General features: G+C 37.3%; 1 protein-coding gene across 2 annotated transcripts; it reads right to left on the minus strand.

The window, feature by feature from the left end:
• Positions 1-5,796: 5,796 nt before the first annotated feature.
• Positions 5,797-10,372, minus strand: socs6b (suppressor of cytokine signaling 6b). 2 transcript variants are annotated; one of them, XM_056744300.1, is made up of 2 exons: positions 9,411-10,372; positions 5,797-8,456 (listed from the first exon to the last, which is right to left on the minus strand). In XM_056744300.1, the coding sequence occupies exon 2, from the start codon at positions 8,337-8,339 to the stop codon at positions 6,741-6,743; it is 1,599 nt and encodes a 532-aa protein (XP_056600278.1). In that variant the 5' UTR covers positions 8,340-8,456; positions 9,411-10,372; the 3' UTR covers positions 5,797-6,740. The 2 variants fall into 2 exon arrangements, with proteins under 2 accessions (XP_056600278.1, XP_056600279.1); XM_056744301.1 differs by having other exon boundaries at positions 9,380-10,372.
• Between the last annotated feature and the right edge of the window lie 11,500 nt (positions 10,373-21,872).

Consider the following 21,872-nt stretch of genomic DNA (forward strand, 5'->3'; position numbering starts at 1 on the left):
TGTTTTGTTGACAATGTGCTTTAGTTCAGCCTACCCCTCCCCCCCGCACGCGCCCTATGATTTCGGAAGTAATCGTACAATCGTACAGCTGTATCTATCTTTTATAGATGTGATCAAACTATACTCTTTGAAGATACAATGTATGCACTACTACTCTTTATACATACTCAAGATTAATAATATGAGATTGGCAGAAACCCTGTGTGTTCAGGCTGTCTGTTTCAAGGTACATAAACAAATATGAAAAAAGGTTAACTTTGCATACATGGAGGCATGAACAGAAGTACATATTGCAATTTTCAGCCGTAGTGTTGTTGGTGCGCAATAATTTGGTTTTCTTACTAAACACATCGCTATCAGTAGATGAAAAATTACCTGGAAGTGGATTAGCTAGCTGAGATTTTAGCGGAAGTACATCATCGCCCTCATGCAAATACCCCATTCACAGCAAAATGAAACAAAAAGGAAAGTGACAGAAAATGATGAGTCGGTCATGTAAAGGCTAGTCCTCCGTGCAGTGCAATTTCTTTAATCTTTGGACTTCACTGAGATTTTTTGTTGGATATGTATTTTGAATTTTTGATTCTAACCATGTAATTATGATAACATTCAGCCAACAATATTACATGACATAAAATAACAGCACCCCAGGAGAATATGTAAATACGCATGTGTGTTATGAAAACATGTTTTATTTCTACATCCTTTAAATGTAAAGCATGCGGTATTAATGTCTGTTAATAATTTAGGTTTCTACATTAGAATCCTTGGAAACAATCTTTTAGATGGCTCAAACCCAGGAATGAGGGATTTTAAAAACTGGCAAAAGCAGCGGCCAGTAAGAGCCCTCGATGTAATGCTCAAAATATGATGATCAATAAACACTAAGAAAATAAATTGCATCTGAAGGAAAATCTTGATCTTTGTCGCGGTATGAAAACTTGTTTTTTATATGCAGTATGTTTACATTTTTTAAATCTGCAACTTTGTTTAATAAGTTTACTAACTTGCTGCAGATGTCAAGTATATTAGCAGCACACTCGAGCAGTAAACAGAAGCAGCATCTAGTGAAACCTGCAAACTGAGCACGAATCATCCTGGGAAATGACTGCACGCTTTCAGACCGGTGTTATGGTTGCGCATTCCACACAACCATAACACCTCACCTGAAAACAGGCCGATTTACAGCTATCTGCTCCTTTCACACTTCATTTCAAGGTTAGCTAATTTGATGCTAATGATTCAATGTGTAACACCAGTTATGTTAGGTGTATCGAGACCTCTGTCTCCAGGTATTCTGGAAGCCACATCTGGAGATACCCTGTGCACATCCTTAGGGTAATCTGATAGAATAATGAATCTTCAAGCGAGTGAGGTATGGTGCCTCGCTGAACTGTTTGCTTAAGCCACCCTTTTATGTGGAGACACATGGTGTGCTCAGAAAGAGGTCTTCTGGGGTTTCTGACAGATGGCATGGCTCACAGATAAAGACAGCATCAATGTGACTAAAAGCTCAACGCTGCAGGTCTCTAGTAGACCCACTGTAATATGGCATATGCCTCTTTGATTTACTTGAAGGCTCTGTTCTTGCTTTTCAAGGACCTGCAGGTTAAGAATTTGAGGAGGAAATGGTGCATCAAACTAATGTCGTCTTCATTTCAGCTTTCATGCCTGAAAAATATGCATCGTTAGACTTTGGAGGCCATGTGTATATAGACTCATGTGTTAAACTGATAGGTTTTAATATTCTTGACTGACTGTCCACAATGTCACAGGGAAACTCAGAAACCGATTCCAAAGCATCAAGCCTGTGATTGGTTTGTTTCATCTGTGACATTTATGGAAAGTCTTTCAAAACGCTCTCGGCTTTACCAGTCAAACTCATGATTCGTTTACTAAGACGAATTATGGTGGAAAGAATATTTGATCCATAATAGCAAATTTCACATCAAAGCTTATATACATTATTTACAGCAAGTCAATCTGCAGATCAAATCTCAGAGAGCATCTTTAATCAAAATTAGCAGTGAAAGCGTTGGTGTATAAACTGGATTATTTATAGCAGGTAGCCTACTGAGGTGACTATAACTGAGCGTGTGAAATAAAGAACATAATGAGGGCGACAAAACGATTCAGCAACTCTGAAAGGGGCACGGTGGTGTGTGCTGTAGGTGTTAGTGGATGTATGTCAGAAACAGTGGGGGTTTTCAAGTGGAGTCAAAAGTGAGTCAAGGTTTTGTGCCACTATGAAAAACATCCAGCAAGCAGGCCTTATAGAAGAGGATGCAGATACACTTAACTTCGTCCGTGTTAAAGTGTAACTATGTATTTAAAGTATTGTGTAATTTAAGCAGCATTTTCACTCCACCCCTCTCGATCAAAGCAGTACAGGGGCTAAAAGCGGATTAAAGGGAAACTTCACCCAAAAAAGAAAATTCTCACATCATTTACTCACCTTCAAGTTGTTCGAAATCTGTATAAAATTCTTTGTTCTTCAGATTTGTGGAAGAAAGTTTATATCCAAACAGATCTTGACCCCCATTAACTCAAAAATACTTTATCATTTGTTTTGTTCTATTGAACACAAATGAAGACATTTTGAAGAATGTACAGCAGGGCAGCAAACAGTCCTGGGGCACTTTTGACTATCATTGTATTTTTTCCTACAATAGTAGTCATGGGGGGCACAATCTGTTTAGTTATAAGCAAATTTACACAGATTTGGAACAACTTGAAGGTGAGTAAATGATGAGAGAATTTTCATATTTGGGTTACGTATCCCTTTAAGATATTGACATTTTTTCGCCTCTTTCCAGAATAAGATAATGTATTTACAAGACACGCTCTGTATAGACGTTTTTCCGTTTAGGACTTATGTAGAAACAACATGGAAAACACGCGTAGATTCACGTGTATGTAGATAGAAATAGCTCATTTTAGGTAATTCTAGGAAATGAAACGCTTCATTATGTGAGGTCTTTATAAACCTATGAACACATAGTTATGTATATGATATAATATTGTATTTCTGTCAACAGATCCTCAAAACAATTGCACAATGGTACTTTAAAGGGATAGTTCATCCAAAAATGAAAATTCTGTCAACATTTACACACCCTCAAGTCGTTCCAAACATGTATACATTTCTTTTTTCTGCTGAACACAAAGAAAAATAATAGGAAAAATGTTAGCAAGTTTCAGTTATGTGGCATCCTTGACTACCAAAGTAGGATTGGTAGGTATTAAAATGGTAGTCAAACGTGCCCCAGAATTGTTTGCTTTCCTACATTCTTCCAAATATCTTCTTTGGGTTCAACAGAACAAATACATTTATACAGGTTTGGAACAAATTGTGACAGAATTTTCATTTGTTTGGGTTACATTTTTATTAATAATAATGACATGTACCTATAGGTTTAGTTACATGTGATTATTCATACTTTATTGTAAATACTATAGTAAATAGTTTAAAAAGGGCATTGTAAAATAAAATGTTACCATTTAGTAAACCTCTTAGTAAGGTAAATATTCTAAAATGATTTTTTTTATTTAAGGCCAAATTACTCTCTATGAACAATTAATCATCTTTACATTTTAAAAAGTTGCATATTTACCAACACTCAAATACCAGGTAAATTTTTCCATTTAGTGTGTCTTTATTAAAGCAAATTCCAGGATAGAGCACACACATATAGTTTATGTGGCTTATTCGATCTTAAATTTGTCACAAAGGATCATCATCTTAGTTTCTACAATGACAGGTGGATTTATAGTCTATTTTCTGTCTGAATCTTGGAACATTCTCATCTCAACCCAATAGCATACACATCCACCTTGGAAAAAAGTGCTAATTTTGATTAAAAGGGGCTTTTACACCAATAAGTGGAGTGTAGACAGCTCTCAGAGGAGTCTGGTGAGAAATTCCAAAGAAACCAATTAAAACAGAAGGGAGGGAGTTAAAAACACAGCAAGAAATCTTCATCGCCTGTAATGTACTGTCCTCCAGAGTCTCTGGAGGACAGTACTATAGTAGGGGGCCACCCAATAGTAGGGGACTGACAGTTTATGGTGCATTGACAATAGCATACTTTATCAACAATATCTGATGTCCAAATGTGTTAAAGCACCACTTTGCAAACAAAATTGGGTCAGTGAAATCCCACTAAAGGAACCATGTGTGCCTTGCTTAGAAGACACTAAGGGGTGGTTTACTAAAGATCTTCAATGCTTTCTCAAGTTTATAGTGACTAATGACTGACTTGCATAAGATGCAGTAACCACAGCAGCTGTTAATCTTCAATAAAAAAAATATATATCTAAATTTTCATGTTGTAGCTAATGTCGATTCAATTTCAAAGATGTTTAAAATGCCACTAAAATTTGCTAAAAAACATACTGGCCAATCAAAATCATTGCATGGAAAGGCAAGTTGGAGACAAGTAGGACACAAGCAAAATGTCCCTTTTTTAACTCACAATCACATTGAAGGTAAACTAATCTAATCAATGTAACTGAAAGAAATATTTTTTTTTATTCTGGGCAGTTAATGTTGGATCTAAAAGTATTTTTATAAGAAGTATGTTTGTAAGAAGCATGTTTTGATCAGCCAGAAAGCTGTTTTGAGGGAGATGTCTCGCTTGCACTTCTTTTCACTTACTCGGCAGTTACAAAACAAAACTCTGAATATTAAAATTTAATCATCCTGCCTCAAATTGCCTGGTAATAAAAAACAATAACGCAAAATAAAACAAGAAAAGGGAGTCATAAAATGTGTATGCATGCATGCTAAATGGAGAAAACTGAGCCTCCTGGCAAAAAATATTCAAAATTTCACACGCTGCCCACTCCTATTGTTAGGCCATTATTGAAGCACTTAAGCAGTAAAATCGGTACTGCTGAGTATTGCTGTCAAATAAATTCTCATCCTTAATACAGCAAACTGACCATCAATCCTCAAACTCCTCACAAACCACATATAAATGAGAGCTAAATTACTGTTCAAGTAAACTAAGCAAATAAAATTCACCATGCTCTGCCAGCAACTCACTGAAGGACGTCTCAGCCGAAACATTTGTATTATTCCCTTGATACCTTTCATAAAAACAGACAGTGCGCAGACCATGTCTGTTGTTCTTCAGTAAACAAATCCAGTATAAACTGCAATCTTATGGCAAATCACATTTGTTTTATGGTTGCTGGGAAAAGAAACAATAAAACATATATATTTAAAAACCTAGCTTCGGAAAGATGACATGTTTATTATGTCCATATACATGAGAAATTTATAGCAAGGCACAAAAAGATTTCTGTAGAACAAGTCTGAAGTTTTGCAAAAGCCTGTGTGATTTCCACTTGAAGTGGATTCAAATAATTCTTTCATATGTACATTTTTAAGGGAATTTTGTAGTTTCATGCAATATGTATGCATTAATGATAATCTAATTTGTTCCATTTAATATTGTTCTGTGCCCATTCATTTCCTATCGCGAAGAAAAGTACTTTTAAGACCATTTAGTCTTTTTGAATCACACCCATTAAGGATTTTTCTGCTCATATAGCATGTCACAAAGTTAACAAGTTTCATACCATTTCCTACAAATTATACAGAATGTTTCCTGTTTCACATTAATTTCCTATGGCTGCCATTTTTGATCGAGAACAACAAAAGTGTGACTATTTTCAAGACCATTTAGCCTTTTTGAATCATGTCAATAGTCAATTTTTGTGTTCACACAACTTTTTGTACCATGGAGTGAAAGAATATCAGAGGTTCAAAGATCAATTTAACATATAACGAGTTTGATTGTTCATATAAAACTTTTATTTGAACTGAAGAACAAATTCAAGTTACAACAATAAGCAAATTCTGTTCCCGAAAACAAATGATTTAATTTTCTACCTGTACCTTAATCCATAATAGGTAAGTTTTCAGTTTTTAAAACAATGACCGAGAACTCTAATGATGACCTAAAGGACGCAATGGGAAAATGAAGGACAGATGAGTTTATAATGTAACTGCATAAATGACAAATCATACGGTCAAAAATCAATCACATCAAAGATCATTTTCAGAGAGGCACAGAATCATCTAACCTTGGCATCACATGTGCTAAATAACGTAAAACAAAGGGGTAAGAATGTGATCTCACAAACATATGTGCAGCTAATATAGCTTATATTGTAACTTCACAGACAGGACATCATTTTAGCATACTTGCAGGTAGATTTTCCCTTATGAATACGATTATGTAATGACATAGCAGTTGCTAGTAAAACAAAAGTTATGCATTTAAAAGAAGGGGCGAGGAATGTCACCAAAACCAAATTTCACAAACCTGCAGTCATTATTAGGGTGTTGATAACACCTCTGTGCATTGTTACAGTGAACCTTACGATAAACTTGTTCTGTGCTAATATCTCATAGGGTGGTATATGCATTAAACATATGTGGACCAATATTCCTGTAACCAAAACAAAACTCTACAGTACTCTAGAGAACATGCGAAAAAGCTCCAACACTGACATCCAAACACTCCAACAACATTCTGGCATTGTATCTCTTCACAAACCAGTGGAATTATCTATTCTACCAGACACATACTAGCCAACAATCGTCACCGTTTCTTTCAACAAGATGTGTGATTTAATGATAACGAAACCCTTGAAATATTTGCAAAACCTGTATCGTCGTCCCAAAAGTGCAACTAACAACCAAATCCGGTAAATTTGAGAATTTGTGTTCAGTAGTGCTTTTCCTGCAGGTAATCTTTCATTTTGTTCGGTAAAGGCAATTTCTGAATGAGATCTATCCGCGTGTACTGCCGGATAACAAATCGACACAGGTACTGCAGTGACCGCACCTGCATGAACCTCGAAACAGGATTGGTCAGTCGAACAGGATACGTTGCAGACCCTGGCAAGCGTGATCTTGAGTAACAAAACGCTCCGGTCTCAGAATCCTTAATGGAATTATCAATGAGATCCACGATGGATATATGACCCTCAATGTCGGGCTGCTCGTAGAAGCTGAAACTGCCGTTGGAGTGTTCGATCCTCGTGTGGAGCGTCTTACCCTGCGAGCGAAAGCTTAAGCTTAGAAGATACCTATCGTCCGAACTGTCGCGGACTAGAAAGGAACCATCTGGAAGGTTTGTTAGCTTCTCCTCAGCCTCCCATCTTGTAATGGGTCCCCAATACCATCCCTGCCTGGCCAGCTTTTTCAGTTCTGCCGTGAGACTTGTAACCACCATTGGCCCGCTGTTCTGCACAGCATCATAAACCCGTTGCACTCCTGGGGCCGTGTTCGGGTCAAAGTTGAGATGGTGCATGACTCTCTCGGCAACCTGAGCGTGGGTACCGGCAAACCCAGAGAAGCTTCTCTGGAGATAACTATTGGGCAACGGAGGTAGCAAGGGAGAAAGAGGGGCTTCGAGTGCGGAGCCCTGCAGCAAGACATTTGCAGTGTTTAAAAAGAGCTGGTTTACGGATGACTCCATGAAGATGTCTGGTGACAGAAGATCCTGATCAATAGGCTCATCATCTGCATGAAGAGATTGGCATCCATCTGACTGCGGAACAACATCCATGGGTGTGGCGCTGTCTAAGCAAAAAGAGCGTGAACCCTCCTCATCGGGATATAGTCCATCATCTAAAGGCAATGTGTACTGAATATAATCCTGAGCTGCGAGACCAAGAACTACAGGCATGTGTTCATCTATTTCAAGATGCAAATCGTTGTTCTCAGAGTCAGAGTGATGATCTGGCACACATCTGGTGATTTTCAGGGGATTACTAGATTCTTCAAACAGACTGTCTCTATGGAGGTCCAGGAAGTCTCGGCGCACACTGTCGAGAGCTGGACTTGGATGAGAAGAGTCCATTAAGGCGTTCACCTTTACATCTACTTTAACGCACGTCTCCTCCGAGTTCACCGGTCTGAGAGGCCATGGGGTGGGACTGTAATGATGACTATGGATGGATGTGGAACGCTGGGATTTCATGTCACTTAGACTAATGGGTGCAGAAGAGGAGGAGAAGGTGTCATCATCTATGGAGCCTACAGACGGAGAACCACCTTTGACCTTTGGTTTCTGTTTAGCCGACAGTCTCCTTTTCAAGGTGCCCATGAGACCCTCACTCTTAGACCGGACTTTTGGTCTTTTTTCGTCCTCATTATCCAATTCACCGCTGACAAGATCTTTGCTGTAGCATCCTCCAAACAGAGAGTCCTCAGCAGAGAAATCGGCTGACAGGTCTGGCTGTGAAACGGCATATTCGCTCTCTTCTTTGCCTTTAATGTTAAACGACTTCCTTATTGTCTTCAGACTAATCTTCTTCATTCTGAAGGCTCCCCCTTGAGAATTTGGAGGGGGATTATGCACAATGTTCTGGTGATGAAGGAGATGTATGTGAACACTCAGACATAGCTAATTACATATGATACACGACTGTCATACCTAGAAAACAAAAAGAACAACATGTATAATTAATTCCAAAACTGACACAAAATTTGATAAACATGAAAAAGCATTCAGTCTGTTTTACTTCGGTAATTTACATTCGTTAAACAAGATATTCAACTAAAAAAAGCGTAAACGAGAACTATAAAACTGGACTTTGGTGGTCGAAAAGAAGGTTTCAACCATTTAAAAAAACTCAAACTCAGTCTCTCAATAAATTAGGCCTTAAAAGCTGTATGCACGGCAAAATAATTAATAAATAAAAAAGCTAATGATGTGTACTATAGCTTCAAGAACTGTACTGTTTGTCACCGCATCACGTTAAGATTAAGACACACATCAACATCTTTTTTTGTTTAGAATATAATCCACAAATGGATTATGACAGGTACAACCATTAAAAGAACTAGGATTTGTTTGGATTTCATATAGGCTTTGATACATGTTATTTATAGCTTCCATTTTAAAGTATTAAGCATCGCTTAAGAATATGCATTGGGATATTAACTTGCCAGGCAATGGCAATGTTATTTTTGATGAAACCATAAGTTTGTCCAAAAGGCATGTTTGTTCATTTATGTGTAATAGGCACAAACAATTCTGTCATGTTGCCTCGTATTGAATGTAGTTTTTTTCCAAAACTGTGTACAAGTTAAACACATTATCCATCTCACAATAGTATACTAATATGATTATGTCAGTTTGTAGTTTAGCTGTTGTTACAATTGTAAACTCTAAATTCAGTGCCATCTTTAAACCCTCCATGCTAAATGCTGGCGTGGCTAAAGCTTAAGAGCACAGTTAGCAGTCACGCTAACCTATTCAGGCCTGTACGTTAAATATCACTACCGTCTAATAATGCAATACAATCTTAACCATCAAAACAAATGGGTAATATTTACACACAAATAATACGTTACCTGTCGTGTGTTTAATATAACGTCAACTTACAACAGATTTCATATCAGAGTCCGGAGAGCTAAGACATCACATCAGGAGACATTGCTGTACTTTACGGCTAGCTAACGTTAGAGACCTGAAGCCATACAACATCTCAGAAGCGAGTCCTGTTCAACAAAGCCAATGAATAATTGCACTTTACGACTGCGCTTTGCGGTAAATAAATCTCTTGTGTTGGGACGGTTGTAAATGTTGAGGATATTCGGCGTTTGAAACTTTTCTCCAGCTAGCGCAGGCTAGCGTTGCTCTCTGTACTGATGTCGTCTCTTTGTTGGCCGTTGCATCATGGGAACGAGTGACGGAGTGTGTGGGGGGGACTCTTCGCTGTCTGGGGCCCGTTTCAGAAAGCAGGGTAAGTGCAAACTCAGAGTAAGTCAACCCCAGAAAACGGAATACTCAGGGTTTTTGGTTTCAGAACGCGAGGTATGTCAAACCCGCGACCACGGAGTAAGTCAAGCCCATTTCAGAAATCGAGGTATCTTATACTCCGAGTGAGTAACCAGAGTAACCTACTCCGTGAACCTAACCTGGTCGGGAGCAGGTTTTATTCCGCAAACCTAGGGTTTGTTACAATCTCCTCCCCCTTTTCGAAGTGAAAGCGAGCGGTGTTGAAATTACATACGTCATTTGTTTATTGATTCGTGTTCCTAATCGCGCTCAATTTAGTCACACAGAACTTAAAATGGCATGTCCGTTTATTTAGGAACCCATAGAAGAGGAAGCTGCATTAATTCGCAGAGAATTATATTTATGTCGGGAGAGAATTGTGAGGCCCCGTTTGGACGTTTTATCTTAACTTTTAAGGCCAGTTTAAGAAGTATATTTAACATTTCCCAATCAGGCATCTTACTAGCAAGACCATTTTATTTCTTTAAAGTTTCCTGAATAAATGATGTTATTGTATTTCTACGACGGCGTTTTAGTGGCACGTTAAAAATAAAATAAATTCAAGATTACGAGATTAAAATCGAAATGTTACGAGATTAAAGTCGAAATGTTACGAGAATAAACTCGTCGTAATACGTATTTTATTTTCGTGAAGGTTGTAGTTTAAGAGTTGAAGTTATGTTTGAGCAAGTCATCTGAATCAGTGAGTTAATTCGTAGTTCATGTCAGATTTTTTCTTCTGAATAAATTCAGTTTCCTACATAACGGCTGCAGTGTCCTTTTACTAATTATAACTCCGTGATGATGCGCCAAAATACAAAGAATTTCCTTATTGCTAAATCATAATCTAAAGTAGGATTTAACCAAATCCTCCACATCCATTGTTTCTAGAAATTCTGTTATTTTTCTCAAAATATTACGACTTTATTCTCGTAACATTTCGACTTTATTCTCGTAACATTTCGACTTTATTCTCGTAACATTTCGACTTTTTCTCGTAAAATTTCGACTTTATTCTCGTAACATTTTGACTTTATATTTCGACTTTATTCTCGTAACATTTTGACTTTATATTTCGACTTTATTCTCGTAACATTTCGACTTTATTCTCGAAATGTTTTTTTTTTTTACGACGCCGTCGTATATTTCATATTCAGCTGCTGCCAAGATCTTTTTATTGCAAAGGGATAGCACCTACATGAGAGCGAGAGAGTTAAATATAATTCGCATTTTCACAGTTTCAACAAAATAAATATAAAAGTGATTGACATATAAACTGGCGCATTAACAAGTGAAGCACTTTTCTCCCATACCAACTCTCTTTCTTTTGCTGCTGCGGCTGTGTTGCTCTTTTTTTCTTAATATTCACCTTACGCTTGTAACAGTACCTTCAATTCGATTGGCGAGAAATGAACAGAGCGCTTTTTGTCACGTGCCGTTGCCATGGTGAATCGTGCTATCTTCACTCAATTGATAATGGCTTTTCATCGCCATGCTGAACGCGCGTAACCTAGAGTGAACTTACTCAGGGTTGATTGAACTAACTCAAATCAGCTGTTCTGAAACTGAAAACTCAGAGTAGCGATTCTCTGAGTAAATCAACTCAGAGTTCAGATTTTAACTCGGTGTTGGTTGAACTTCCTTATTGAAACGGGCCCCTGCTTGGGCTTCAAACAACAACAGAAGCTTCAAATTGTGGCTTATAGATGAGTAAAGTATACATAAACAATAAGACAAAGTAAAGGTACATTTTATAACCAGTTGAGCTCTGGTTATAAAAATCAAAAGTGTTACTGTGTTGTATATTAGCCATAGTTTATATTAATGAGGTCATGTACTGCAAGTATAGCATTAATGTATATTAACAAAAAATGTAAACTATTTACAGAAATTGAAATTTCTTTATTTATTTTCTTTGTATGCAGTTTAGGCTTTAAGCCGGTGTAAGACTGTGTTCCTATAATGTTCCTAAGGGTGATTTTCACTTTAAACGCAGAGCTCCTGCAACAGGGATTCAATTCTTATGACAACAGATCTTTGTTTATAAATCATAATTTGTATTGTTTTGCTGATATTTGAACGTGTTATTGATCAAAACATTTCATAATCTTTTATTTATTTAAGGTTATATTTGAGCAATATGCCCTATGTGTATTTCTGTGTCGATGTATACAGACATGATTTTAATGCTCTTCATATTTAATCACACCAGTAGACGTGATTAGATACACTCTGTGTGGCACTGTTGTCATAGTGGGATAGTTGTCTAGAGAGAGAGCAAACGAAAGCTTGTGGCAAGTGATTTCACTGAAGCATGGCATGTGACCGAAAGAGCAGAGGAGGATGCTTGCAGGGCACACGCAATATGATTATATGTCCATCAAAAACACAAGAGGGATATGTGTGAAAACATCACTTTAAAGCTGTAGAAGATGTTGTTCTGTCATTTGAGTTTACATTTAGGCATTTGGGAGACGCTTTTATCCAAAGCGTTTTACATTGCATTGTATTATCCATTTTCTTTCTGATTTTGTGCAATCTCCTGGGATCGAACCCATGACCTTGGCATTGCTAGTGCCATGCTCTAACCACTGAGTCACATTTTTCTCCATTTAATATCATTGCAGGTCATTTTTTTGTTATTTTTCTATGGGAAGGGATTTTGTTTGTTTGTCGTTTACAGAAGTGAAAGCCATCAGTCTACATCAATAGTTTTTATTCAGTTTTTAACAATTTAGAAAACAATCACACATAGTTTAACAGCACATTTTGGATTTTGGATGAAATTGTGATGAGGTTATGTGTATCATGTTACAGAATAAATGAGAGGGCTTTGAAAAAACTACTGCCAACTTCTAGCTGCAGCTCACATGAAAATGGTAATGCCCCAGACTGTTTGTTGTGCTTTTGCACATCAGACCTTCCGATGATTAAAATGTGGTCTAATTAGTGTCAGTAATATTTTAAAGCGGGCGCTTGTGCATGTCACGGCCAGGCTAATTGATGTCATACTCTTTCTCTCTGTTGTTCTTTCCACCCTGTTTAACTGACAGAGCTGTGGGCTGTTTGTGGTCAGGTGTACTGAATGCCAGAATGGGGAGACAGTTACTCTGCTGAGGAATAATGACCTCCTCCATAACCAAGTACAGTATATCTCTCACAGACTTTACATTATACTCCGCTGTTACTGTGAGGCAGATTTTGACTTTAAAGAACGTAATTTGTTTATTTATACATTTATACACTGGATAGACTAGGTCATACACATATATCTGATCCGAAAATCACATTCTTCTTTGACATGTGTTACAGATGTTGCCATTATCATTGAATATTAAAGGGATGCTTCACCCTAAAATGAAAATTCTGTCTTCATTAAGACAGAATTTAGACGTTTCCTAAACTGTTTACATTTCTTTGTTCTGATTAACACAAAGAAAGATATTTGGAAGAATGCTTGTAACCAAACAGATTTTGCCAACCATTGACTCCCATAGTAGGAAACATTTCTCAATAATATTTTTGTTCTGTTGACCGCATAATAAGACATTTTGAAGAATGTAGGACAGCAAACAGTTCTGGGGCACTTTTGACTACCCTTTTATTTTTTCATACTATGGTAGTCTATGGGGGCCAAAATCTGTCTGGTTATAAGCGTTCATCCTAATATCTTTCTCTGTGTTCATCAGAACAAAGAAATTAATTCAGATTTGGAACAACTCGAAGGCTAGTTGATGACAGAAATGATGACAGAATTTTCATTTTAGTGTGAAGTGTCCCTTTAATATAATTGAAATTAGATGAGAAATCCTTCCTCCATTTTATAATATATTGTTAAAGTGATAGTACACCCAAAAATTAAAATTCCCTCTTGTCATTTTAAACCTGTATGACTTTCTTTGTTTCCTATTTCTGCAGAATACAAAATATATATATATATATTGAAGAATCTCGGTTACCGAACAATGGGTACCCATTGGTTTTGTGTCTGTACAATAAAAGTGAATGGGTAACACCATTTTTCCCTTACAGTATTCTTCAAAATATCTTCTTTGTGTTCTGCAGAAGAAAAATGGCACACAGGTTTAAAATTATGACAAGAGGCTGAATAAATGATGACAGAATTTACATATTGCTTTCATATTGAATATTATTTTAAAACATCCCGAATTACAAAAAAGAGGCAACAATGGATACCTGACACTCTGATAATAATAAAGTATTCAAATGAAGTGATCTGTTAAACACCTTGGCCATCTACAATAGACCTACATTTTGTTGTCTCTATGTAGAACGCATCTCTCCAGCGGTTTTGAACAGTGATGTGACGAAAACCCATAACGACAGCTTGCATGACTTTCCCCCTGATAGCATTTACTGGCTCACACTCAATGTCATCTGGCATGTTTTCATGCCTCAATTGGCGGCGAAGCCAGATGGAAAACATGAGCAAGAGTGATTGACATGCTGGCAAGGGTCGGAGGTCATATTAAGCAGTCATGACAGGCCATCCTTTAGCAGAGATGTTTAACAGGTGCACGCAGAGGGCTGGTAAGCAGCAGGACAATGCGTTTGATTGGGGGCGATGGAGCCCGGTGTGAGGATACGTGTGATGACTCACCCAACAGGCTGTTCTCATTCACTGCAGAAGTCTTTCCCGTGAGATGAAGTGATGTGAATGATGGATCACAAATCAGCGCTGATTGTCGACATAAGGCTTTATTTCGGTCTTAAAGGGAGATAGCTGACCCGAGTATCCTTTACTGCTTGAGCAGTACATATCTGTTAGCATAATTCCTTATCTTGGGAGAAAAGGTTATTAATATTACAATGTTTTGGAGATTAAAATTCATGTGGTGCTGTGTTTCAAGTGTACTTAATGTAAATCCTAACAAAACAACATCGACTATAATTATTAATTTTTATTACACGTCAATCTGGAATTTATTCTGATTGGCCAATTGTGACATTCCATGGTATGATATTCCAGTTTCGCGTCCGGTCATGATCATACTGTCTGGGATTATTCTTGCGATAACAACCGGCTGCCTGTACATGATCCCTGACTTACATTAATATATTATTACAATTATTACATATTAGTCATAATTATTATGTATTCAATTATTGGCAAAAACAGACCTTACTTCACATCATAACAGAACATGGCAACTCAGAGATGTGATTCTGGCGTCAGTGGTCCTGTGGACTGTGCGCCGACATGTTGTGCAGAAGCACTTCGGGCGACCCAAGTTTAAGTCCCAGTTTGTGGTCTTTTCCAGGCTCCTGTTTCCCTCTCTCACCCCTTAATTTCCTGTCTCACTCTCCACTGTCCTATATATATAAAAATGTGATTCTAGAAACAGCTGACTCACAAATGTGCACACCTGAAAAAACAAGCTGGTTATATAACTTATCAAGATGGTTTAATAAATTAAGATAAATCATAAAGATAAAACTAAATCACCTGTTGTGTCTATTTTTCTCTTGAAATGGATTGCCATTGTTGGTGTTTATGAAGCGCGATAGAAAAAAAGCATAATCTATTACAAGTAATTAAAAAATGAAGGAAAATAAAGACAATATACTTCTAGTGTGTAGAAGCAGAACACCCTTAAAAAATGAACAATGGTTTTATTGTGGTAAAAATGTAACGTCTATTGCTGCCTTAAGTTTTTAAAAACAATCAAATTGGCTTTAAAAGTAATTTCAACTTATTTTTCGAAGAAACAGACTTGTAAAGCCAATTTGATTTTAATTCCAAATTTAAGGCATGACATTATTTTTATCTGTGCTTGTTTTTGGTGTATTGATTAACATTTGCAAAATAATGGTTCTACAATAACAACAAAAAACATGGTAAAATTGTAGTAAACCCATGGTTACTTTTCAGTAGGTTACGTTTGTTTCTCTTATACAACCTCCCCATAAAATGTGCTGATGCATTCAATTCACATTCATATTCATACTCACTACTCTGTCTCCCTCATTAACTTTACCTGATATCTCGATTTCCCCTTCGTCCACGATTTCAAATAAAGGTGAAATTAAGATCACCAGTTCCTCTTATTATTTCTACCACTAGAGACACCAGCAGTATCTCAAACCTCTCCTACACCTGCACCACTGCTTATATTATTCATTCCAACACAACGCTTTAGGCCACAGTTGAAAGTAACTAACATCAGCAGGAATGTGCACGCTTCATTTTCATAGTATTCCTACACCGGTTCCAGGGTTTGTTTGTTGTTTTGCCCCCGTGCGTATCCGCTTCCTCCTGACTGGCACTGCTACCCTGGGGCCTGTCTGTTCTTGATATTAAAATATAGGGAAAGGGGGATGCTGCCATCATGAGGTCTTTCTGTATCTCAATGGAGGAATTAAATATTTAGGCTGCCTGGGAATACAGCTGCGAGACTGAGGAGCTTTTGCAAACCGTACCATTTTACACAAGGAATGTGCTAAGCTTGTGCCCTTCGAAAAGACCTGCATGTTATACCTCTAATACAATTTAGGTTGTGTAATATCACATATAAGTTGTTATCAGTTAACATTACCCCACAGTTGCTGCTGGTGTTTGTGCGTATGGAGATTAATATCTTTGATCTGTCTTCATTTTTCCTGTAGCTATCTATAATATAAATAACCAAGACATTACGTTTACTAAATAGCTGACATTTTATTCAAGACTCGTTCAAATGTCCTTCTTTCAAAATTTGACGAGATGAGTGACAGTAAATAATAGTATCTTGGACCTTTACGTGTTCTGCCAGGTTTAAATAAGCTGTGCAGAGGAAGTGTGTTTAGGTCACAATGTCTGAAACTGGCTTCACTTCAGGCGGTTTCATGCAGGACAACATGTCAATCACCACAAGGGGCTTCCTGCCAGACTTTTTCCCTGGTGTTGGTAGGCACACGGATGCATTGCCATCCAAAAACGGCGTCCTAAAAATCAGGGAATCATCAAAAACCTAAGAATCATTGAATAGACTGTTTGTGCATGCATTGTGACCTCAACCTTTAATATCGTCAATGGCTGGCCTAGAATTGATGAACCTATGTGACATAATGAACAAAGCAAGCTGCACAAATAAGGATCGAGACCATTTTTCATGTCTCAGAGAGAATGAGACTGAACTGTGTTTTCTTTGAGGTCAGCTTTCAGAAATGCACGTGTGGATGCAAAAACATCAAAGTTGGATCACCAATTAATATATATTTTGGACCTGGACAAGTATACTGTAGCTGAGCTGCACATCTGGAGTCCCACAGCAAGTCCATGAGGCCATGCGCGTCCAGTCTGATGAAGTGGGGTTTATTTTCTTTCTACTCAGCTTAACCCCGTTGGGTTCCCTGTGGTCTGCACACACAGTTCTGCTGCATTTGCTCTTTCTTTGATTATCAGGAAGAAAGCAGTATATATTGTGCCAAACTTTCCTGAAGCGAGACAAAATTTGGCTTCTTCCACACAGACCTGCTTTGACTGTGCCCCCAGTGTCCCCTTATAAAGGGCTTCCTTGTTATCCGAGACTTGATAGACTAAATTTAAAAAAGGGGCAGAAAAGAACATAACGTTTCATCAAGCGTACGACAGACACGTTCATGGCGTTCCTTTGTACAGTATCAAACTCACAGCACAGTAGTACCAAACTCACAGCAGCACCAGTTAGATTTCTATCTAAATGAGTTTGAAAATTCAGCAGCATGGTCACACTTGGCTTCTCAAATTTTTATTGCGATGGAATAGGCTACTTTAAAAGCGTCCCATGGGTTGTGCTTACCAGGACATTTTTTGAGACTGAATTACCACATCTGGAAAGAAAGGATTATTGCGTGTAGTGTTAGTTGACAAGAATGAACGTAATGAGGGTGGGAGGTGATGAGACCCGAGTAACCTGAAGAGGGCAGTGTTGCTTTTAAACAACTGATGGAAATCAAGGGGCAACACTAAACACTGCATACAGAGGATGCTTAGTTACTGCGCAACGACAGACCATCAACAGTTGTTTTTTTTCTACTCTTCTGATACATTTTTTGTACATGTTCAAAAGTAATCATGTAAGTCATGTTCCTCTGTTCCCTACATTTGTCATGAGTTTTCAATTTCATCATAAGTATCATATCAAGCTTGTACAATTTTCTGTTGTCTTATACAAATATATATACAGTATTTGATTAAAAGAAGGAATTCAGATGTGATCAGGAACAGACCTGTATCACCTTCTTTTTGCTATTTTGATAGGTTGACTCTATCATCCCAACAAATACATGGCATGAACAAATAATGAAATATTGATACGAGTTTAAATTATTTATTAGGTTACTTATATAGAGACAGGAGAATTATAGAGGAGACAGAATACAAGAAAAGGGTTGTGCAAATATAAATAAATTAAAGTTAAAGCAAAATTGAAATCTGAAGAAACTGTTCAAAATAACAGAAAAGATGGTCTGTGTTTTTTCGGACACCTATCACCACAAAGAAAACAAGTTCATATGCGCTTTTAAACAGTAATAATTGTACATATATTGTAATGTTGTCCGTTTTTCACATTGCTGTTGGATGATTTTATGTCACTCCTGTGGTTTGATATTGTTGAAATGTAACAGACACTGAACTGGCATGACCACAATACATTTAGAAATGATGATTAAATTAACATTTTTGAAAGGTCCCTTAATTTTTTCCACGACTATATATTTTCAGTGGTGTCTTAAAGGAAAAAGAAACAAATTTAAAACTTAAAGGAACAAAGCAGGCAGAGAACACATGCAAAATATAGCAAAGAACTGATATTATTGGTTGGCAGACCTAATATAAGAGGAATATCAGTGGGCACTTTTGTTGGTTGCTTGCCATTCCTTGATGGCTTGGCTGCTTTCCTCCAGTCCTTCACATCCATCAGGTCAAGACAAAGCCTCTATTTTACACTGTCCACAAGGGTTTATGTGTGAATGTGAGAAATAAAAAAGAGGTGAAATCAAATACCTCCTCCAAACAGAAAAAGGTCAGAGATGACGTTGACAGTAAGGGCTATAGCCCCTCTTTTGACCATTATCAAGCAGCCCGGTTCTATAAGCAGCAACTCTTGTTGTTTACCTTTGGTGAAAGAAACCCCAGCACCCACATAAACACCACGACTTGGATGAAATCATGTCATCGCAGTGTACACACTGCACAGTGCATTTATGTATCGACTGCACAGTCAGCATTCAAAGTCACAGAGCGTACATTTTAAGATTTTAAATTATTTATGTTTGCATTTATGATCTGTTTTCTAAAATGGTTAGTTAAACATCTACTGTGGAATCATTGATGTTGTGATTCGATATGTTAGCCAGTGCTACTGTATGATGTGCCAGTTCTAGGTGTGAAACCCGTGATGATGAATTGATCATTATGTGATGTATTAAAGGGATAGTTCATCCAAAAAGAAAAATTCTCTCATAATTTTTTTACTCTCATTTCTTTAAAAACCTGTATAAGACTCTTTCTTGTGTGGAACACAAAAGAATTTTGAGAAACGTCTCAGCTGTTTTGTGTCCATACAAAGTCCGATGTTGTTTGGTTACCAACATTCTTCAAAATATCTTCTTTTGTGTTCTGCAGAAGCAGGAAAGTAATACAGGTTTGGACTGACATGTGAATGAGTAAATGATGAAAGAATGTTATATTTTGGGTGAACTATTCGTATATGGATGTTCGTTTTGTTTGGGCTTCGAAAATATTTCCTAAATTAAAAAGCCAAATGAAAGTGTAAATGATTTGGTTTTCTGATATCTAAATAATCCATGCATTAAATGTGTTAACTCAATTATAAAAATCAGGGTCAATGAGGGTTCAACCTTAACAAATGTCTGTCATCATTTCAAGACACAGTGTTGATTCTTGTTAAAGCAAAATGTAGATTAAATAAAATTCATAAATATTACGATGAAAATAGCAGGTCTGTATGTACTTTGCTCAGGTCAGCGACAGGAGGGCACCTGAAGCTTGTGCCACACTTCAACATGCCTGTTTTAGCCATAGCGGAAAATTTTCCTTGGGTTCTTTGAGGGCATACAGTGGGGGTACAGCACAGAACTTAAACTCTTCGCTTTATACGTCTATGTTAACACAGGGAAAACTACCACCAAGCTGGCACAACCTCTGTGTGTGGAGGATCTTGACAAATACATCCAACAGCACAGCCAACATCACTTCACAGCTGAGGGCTTGAAGTGCAAAATATTTAGGAGACTGAGAAAGGTGTGTGTGCGTGCGTGTGTTTTAATGGATAAAAAAGCACAGACCTCGACTAATATGTCACCAAATGGTGTGTCTAGATGGAAAAGATAGATACTAGATACTATTTATAATAGTAAAATAACAGCAATCTCTTTGTGTTTTTGATTAAGTTAAAAGGGGTCCTGTGACAGGGCTAAAATGAATATTATCGGCTGTTTTAGATGTAATGCAATGTGCATACATGATTTAAGGTTATAAAAGGCTGTACACATACCACTGCATGTTTGTATGTCCTCTTTGCCCCGGCTCTCTAAAATGCACAGATTTTTCACAAAGCTCATCACTCTGAAAATCAAGGTGTGCTACGATTGGGCAGTTAACCGGCGCATAGTGATTGGTCGAATATTGCAAGCGTGTGACGGAAGTGTAATGCCTCTATCCATATTTGGAATAAAGGGTTCCAAAGCAATTGTACTGAGAGGTACACCCACCTTACTCGTATTTACATTTGGGTGGTCTTCGTCAAATCATACCACGAACTGATGCAGATTTGTGGGGGTGTGGTTACATGAGGCGTTTCAGGGAAATCTTGGTGAGCATTCGCTTTTAGATAGAATGCATCTTTTGTTCTGACACTTTAATTTTTGCAATTTTACGTGTCTAATACATGCATGGGCAACTTATAACACACCAAAGACATGGAAAATCGTGTATTCGCGCCATATGACCCCTTTAAATAAATGAGGAAATGGAGTCTTGTTGTTGAAGAAACGAGTTCAGAGCTTTCTTATTCATAGCCGTAATGACTTGAAATCTAAACCTTACGGTAAGCAGATACTTTTCTCCAAAACAAATTAAGGTACTAAACATTAATATGTATGTTTTCTGGAAATCAAACTTACTTATGTAACTAATGCAGTGCTTGACCAATTCGGCCTCTGTAAAGCCTTAAATGTGAGAAAAATAAAACAGTCCAAAGGAAGAAAATTGTAGCCCGGCGAATATATAAAATTAATTTGATTGGTATAATTTTGACAGTTTTCAAAGATTTTAAGTTTGTAAAGTCGAATCACAAATGTGAAACATTGACACAGAACAGACACACTTGAAATGACTGGGGTCTTACACTCATGAGAGAAACTCTCATTAAAATGTAGTTTTAATTTAATCTTATTACTTTCTAAGTGAAATAGTTGCCCACTGATTTGCCAACAGGTAATATTAATGACCTGCTATTTCAGTACAAGCCATAAATCTGGGAATCAACAGCTGCAACCCAATTTTTGTTCTTGAAAATAGATCCATTATGTGTCTCTAGGCTGAGATCAGGTTACTACACGTTTCCTGTAATTCGCCCTTGTACAAGCCCATGTACAATGTCTTATTTTCAATTTTTTAAATAGATGTATAGAATTATAACATCTGGAACCAGATATCACACTGCTGTGGGATACGATCTTTAGCTGGAGTGGATATTTATGTATGTATGCACCGTTAAAAATATTCCATTATCATTACAAAAACCAGCAATCCAAAGAAAAGCACCCTCCTTACCATGTTCCCGCTGTAAGTATGTTAGAATAATACTCATTAAAATTTGCTGTGGTTGTAAGCTAGCAAACTACCTCTACTTGCCCTTATGTGAAAGTACTCGTTGTTGACCACACACTCATATACGTACACTCAATCTCCAGCCACATAAACAGGTTCTGGGGATTTCATGTGAATGTTTGAGTCATTTCTAGAAACATGGCTCAGAATGAAAATTGGATTGGTCACGAAAGATCTCACTTTTCCGTGCTGGGTGCTGCACGTTATTTTAAGCCAGACTTAAAATG

Source organism: Triplophysa dalaica, chromosome 3 (genome assembly GCF_015846415.1).
Source record: "Triplophysa dalaica isolate WHDGS20190420 chromosome 3, ASM1584641v1, whole genome shotgun sequence".
In the NCBI taxonomy this organism is placed as follows: Eukaryota; Metazoa; Chordata; class Actinopteri; order Cypriniformes; family Nemacheilidae; genus Triplophysa; species Triplophysa dalaica.

Excerpts from the sequence above, each read along its gene's own strand:
- socs6b (XM_056744300.1), bottom strand. The coding sequence starts at position 8,339 with ATGAAGAAGATTAGTCTGAAGACAATAAGGAAGTCGTTTAACATTAAA.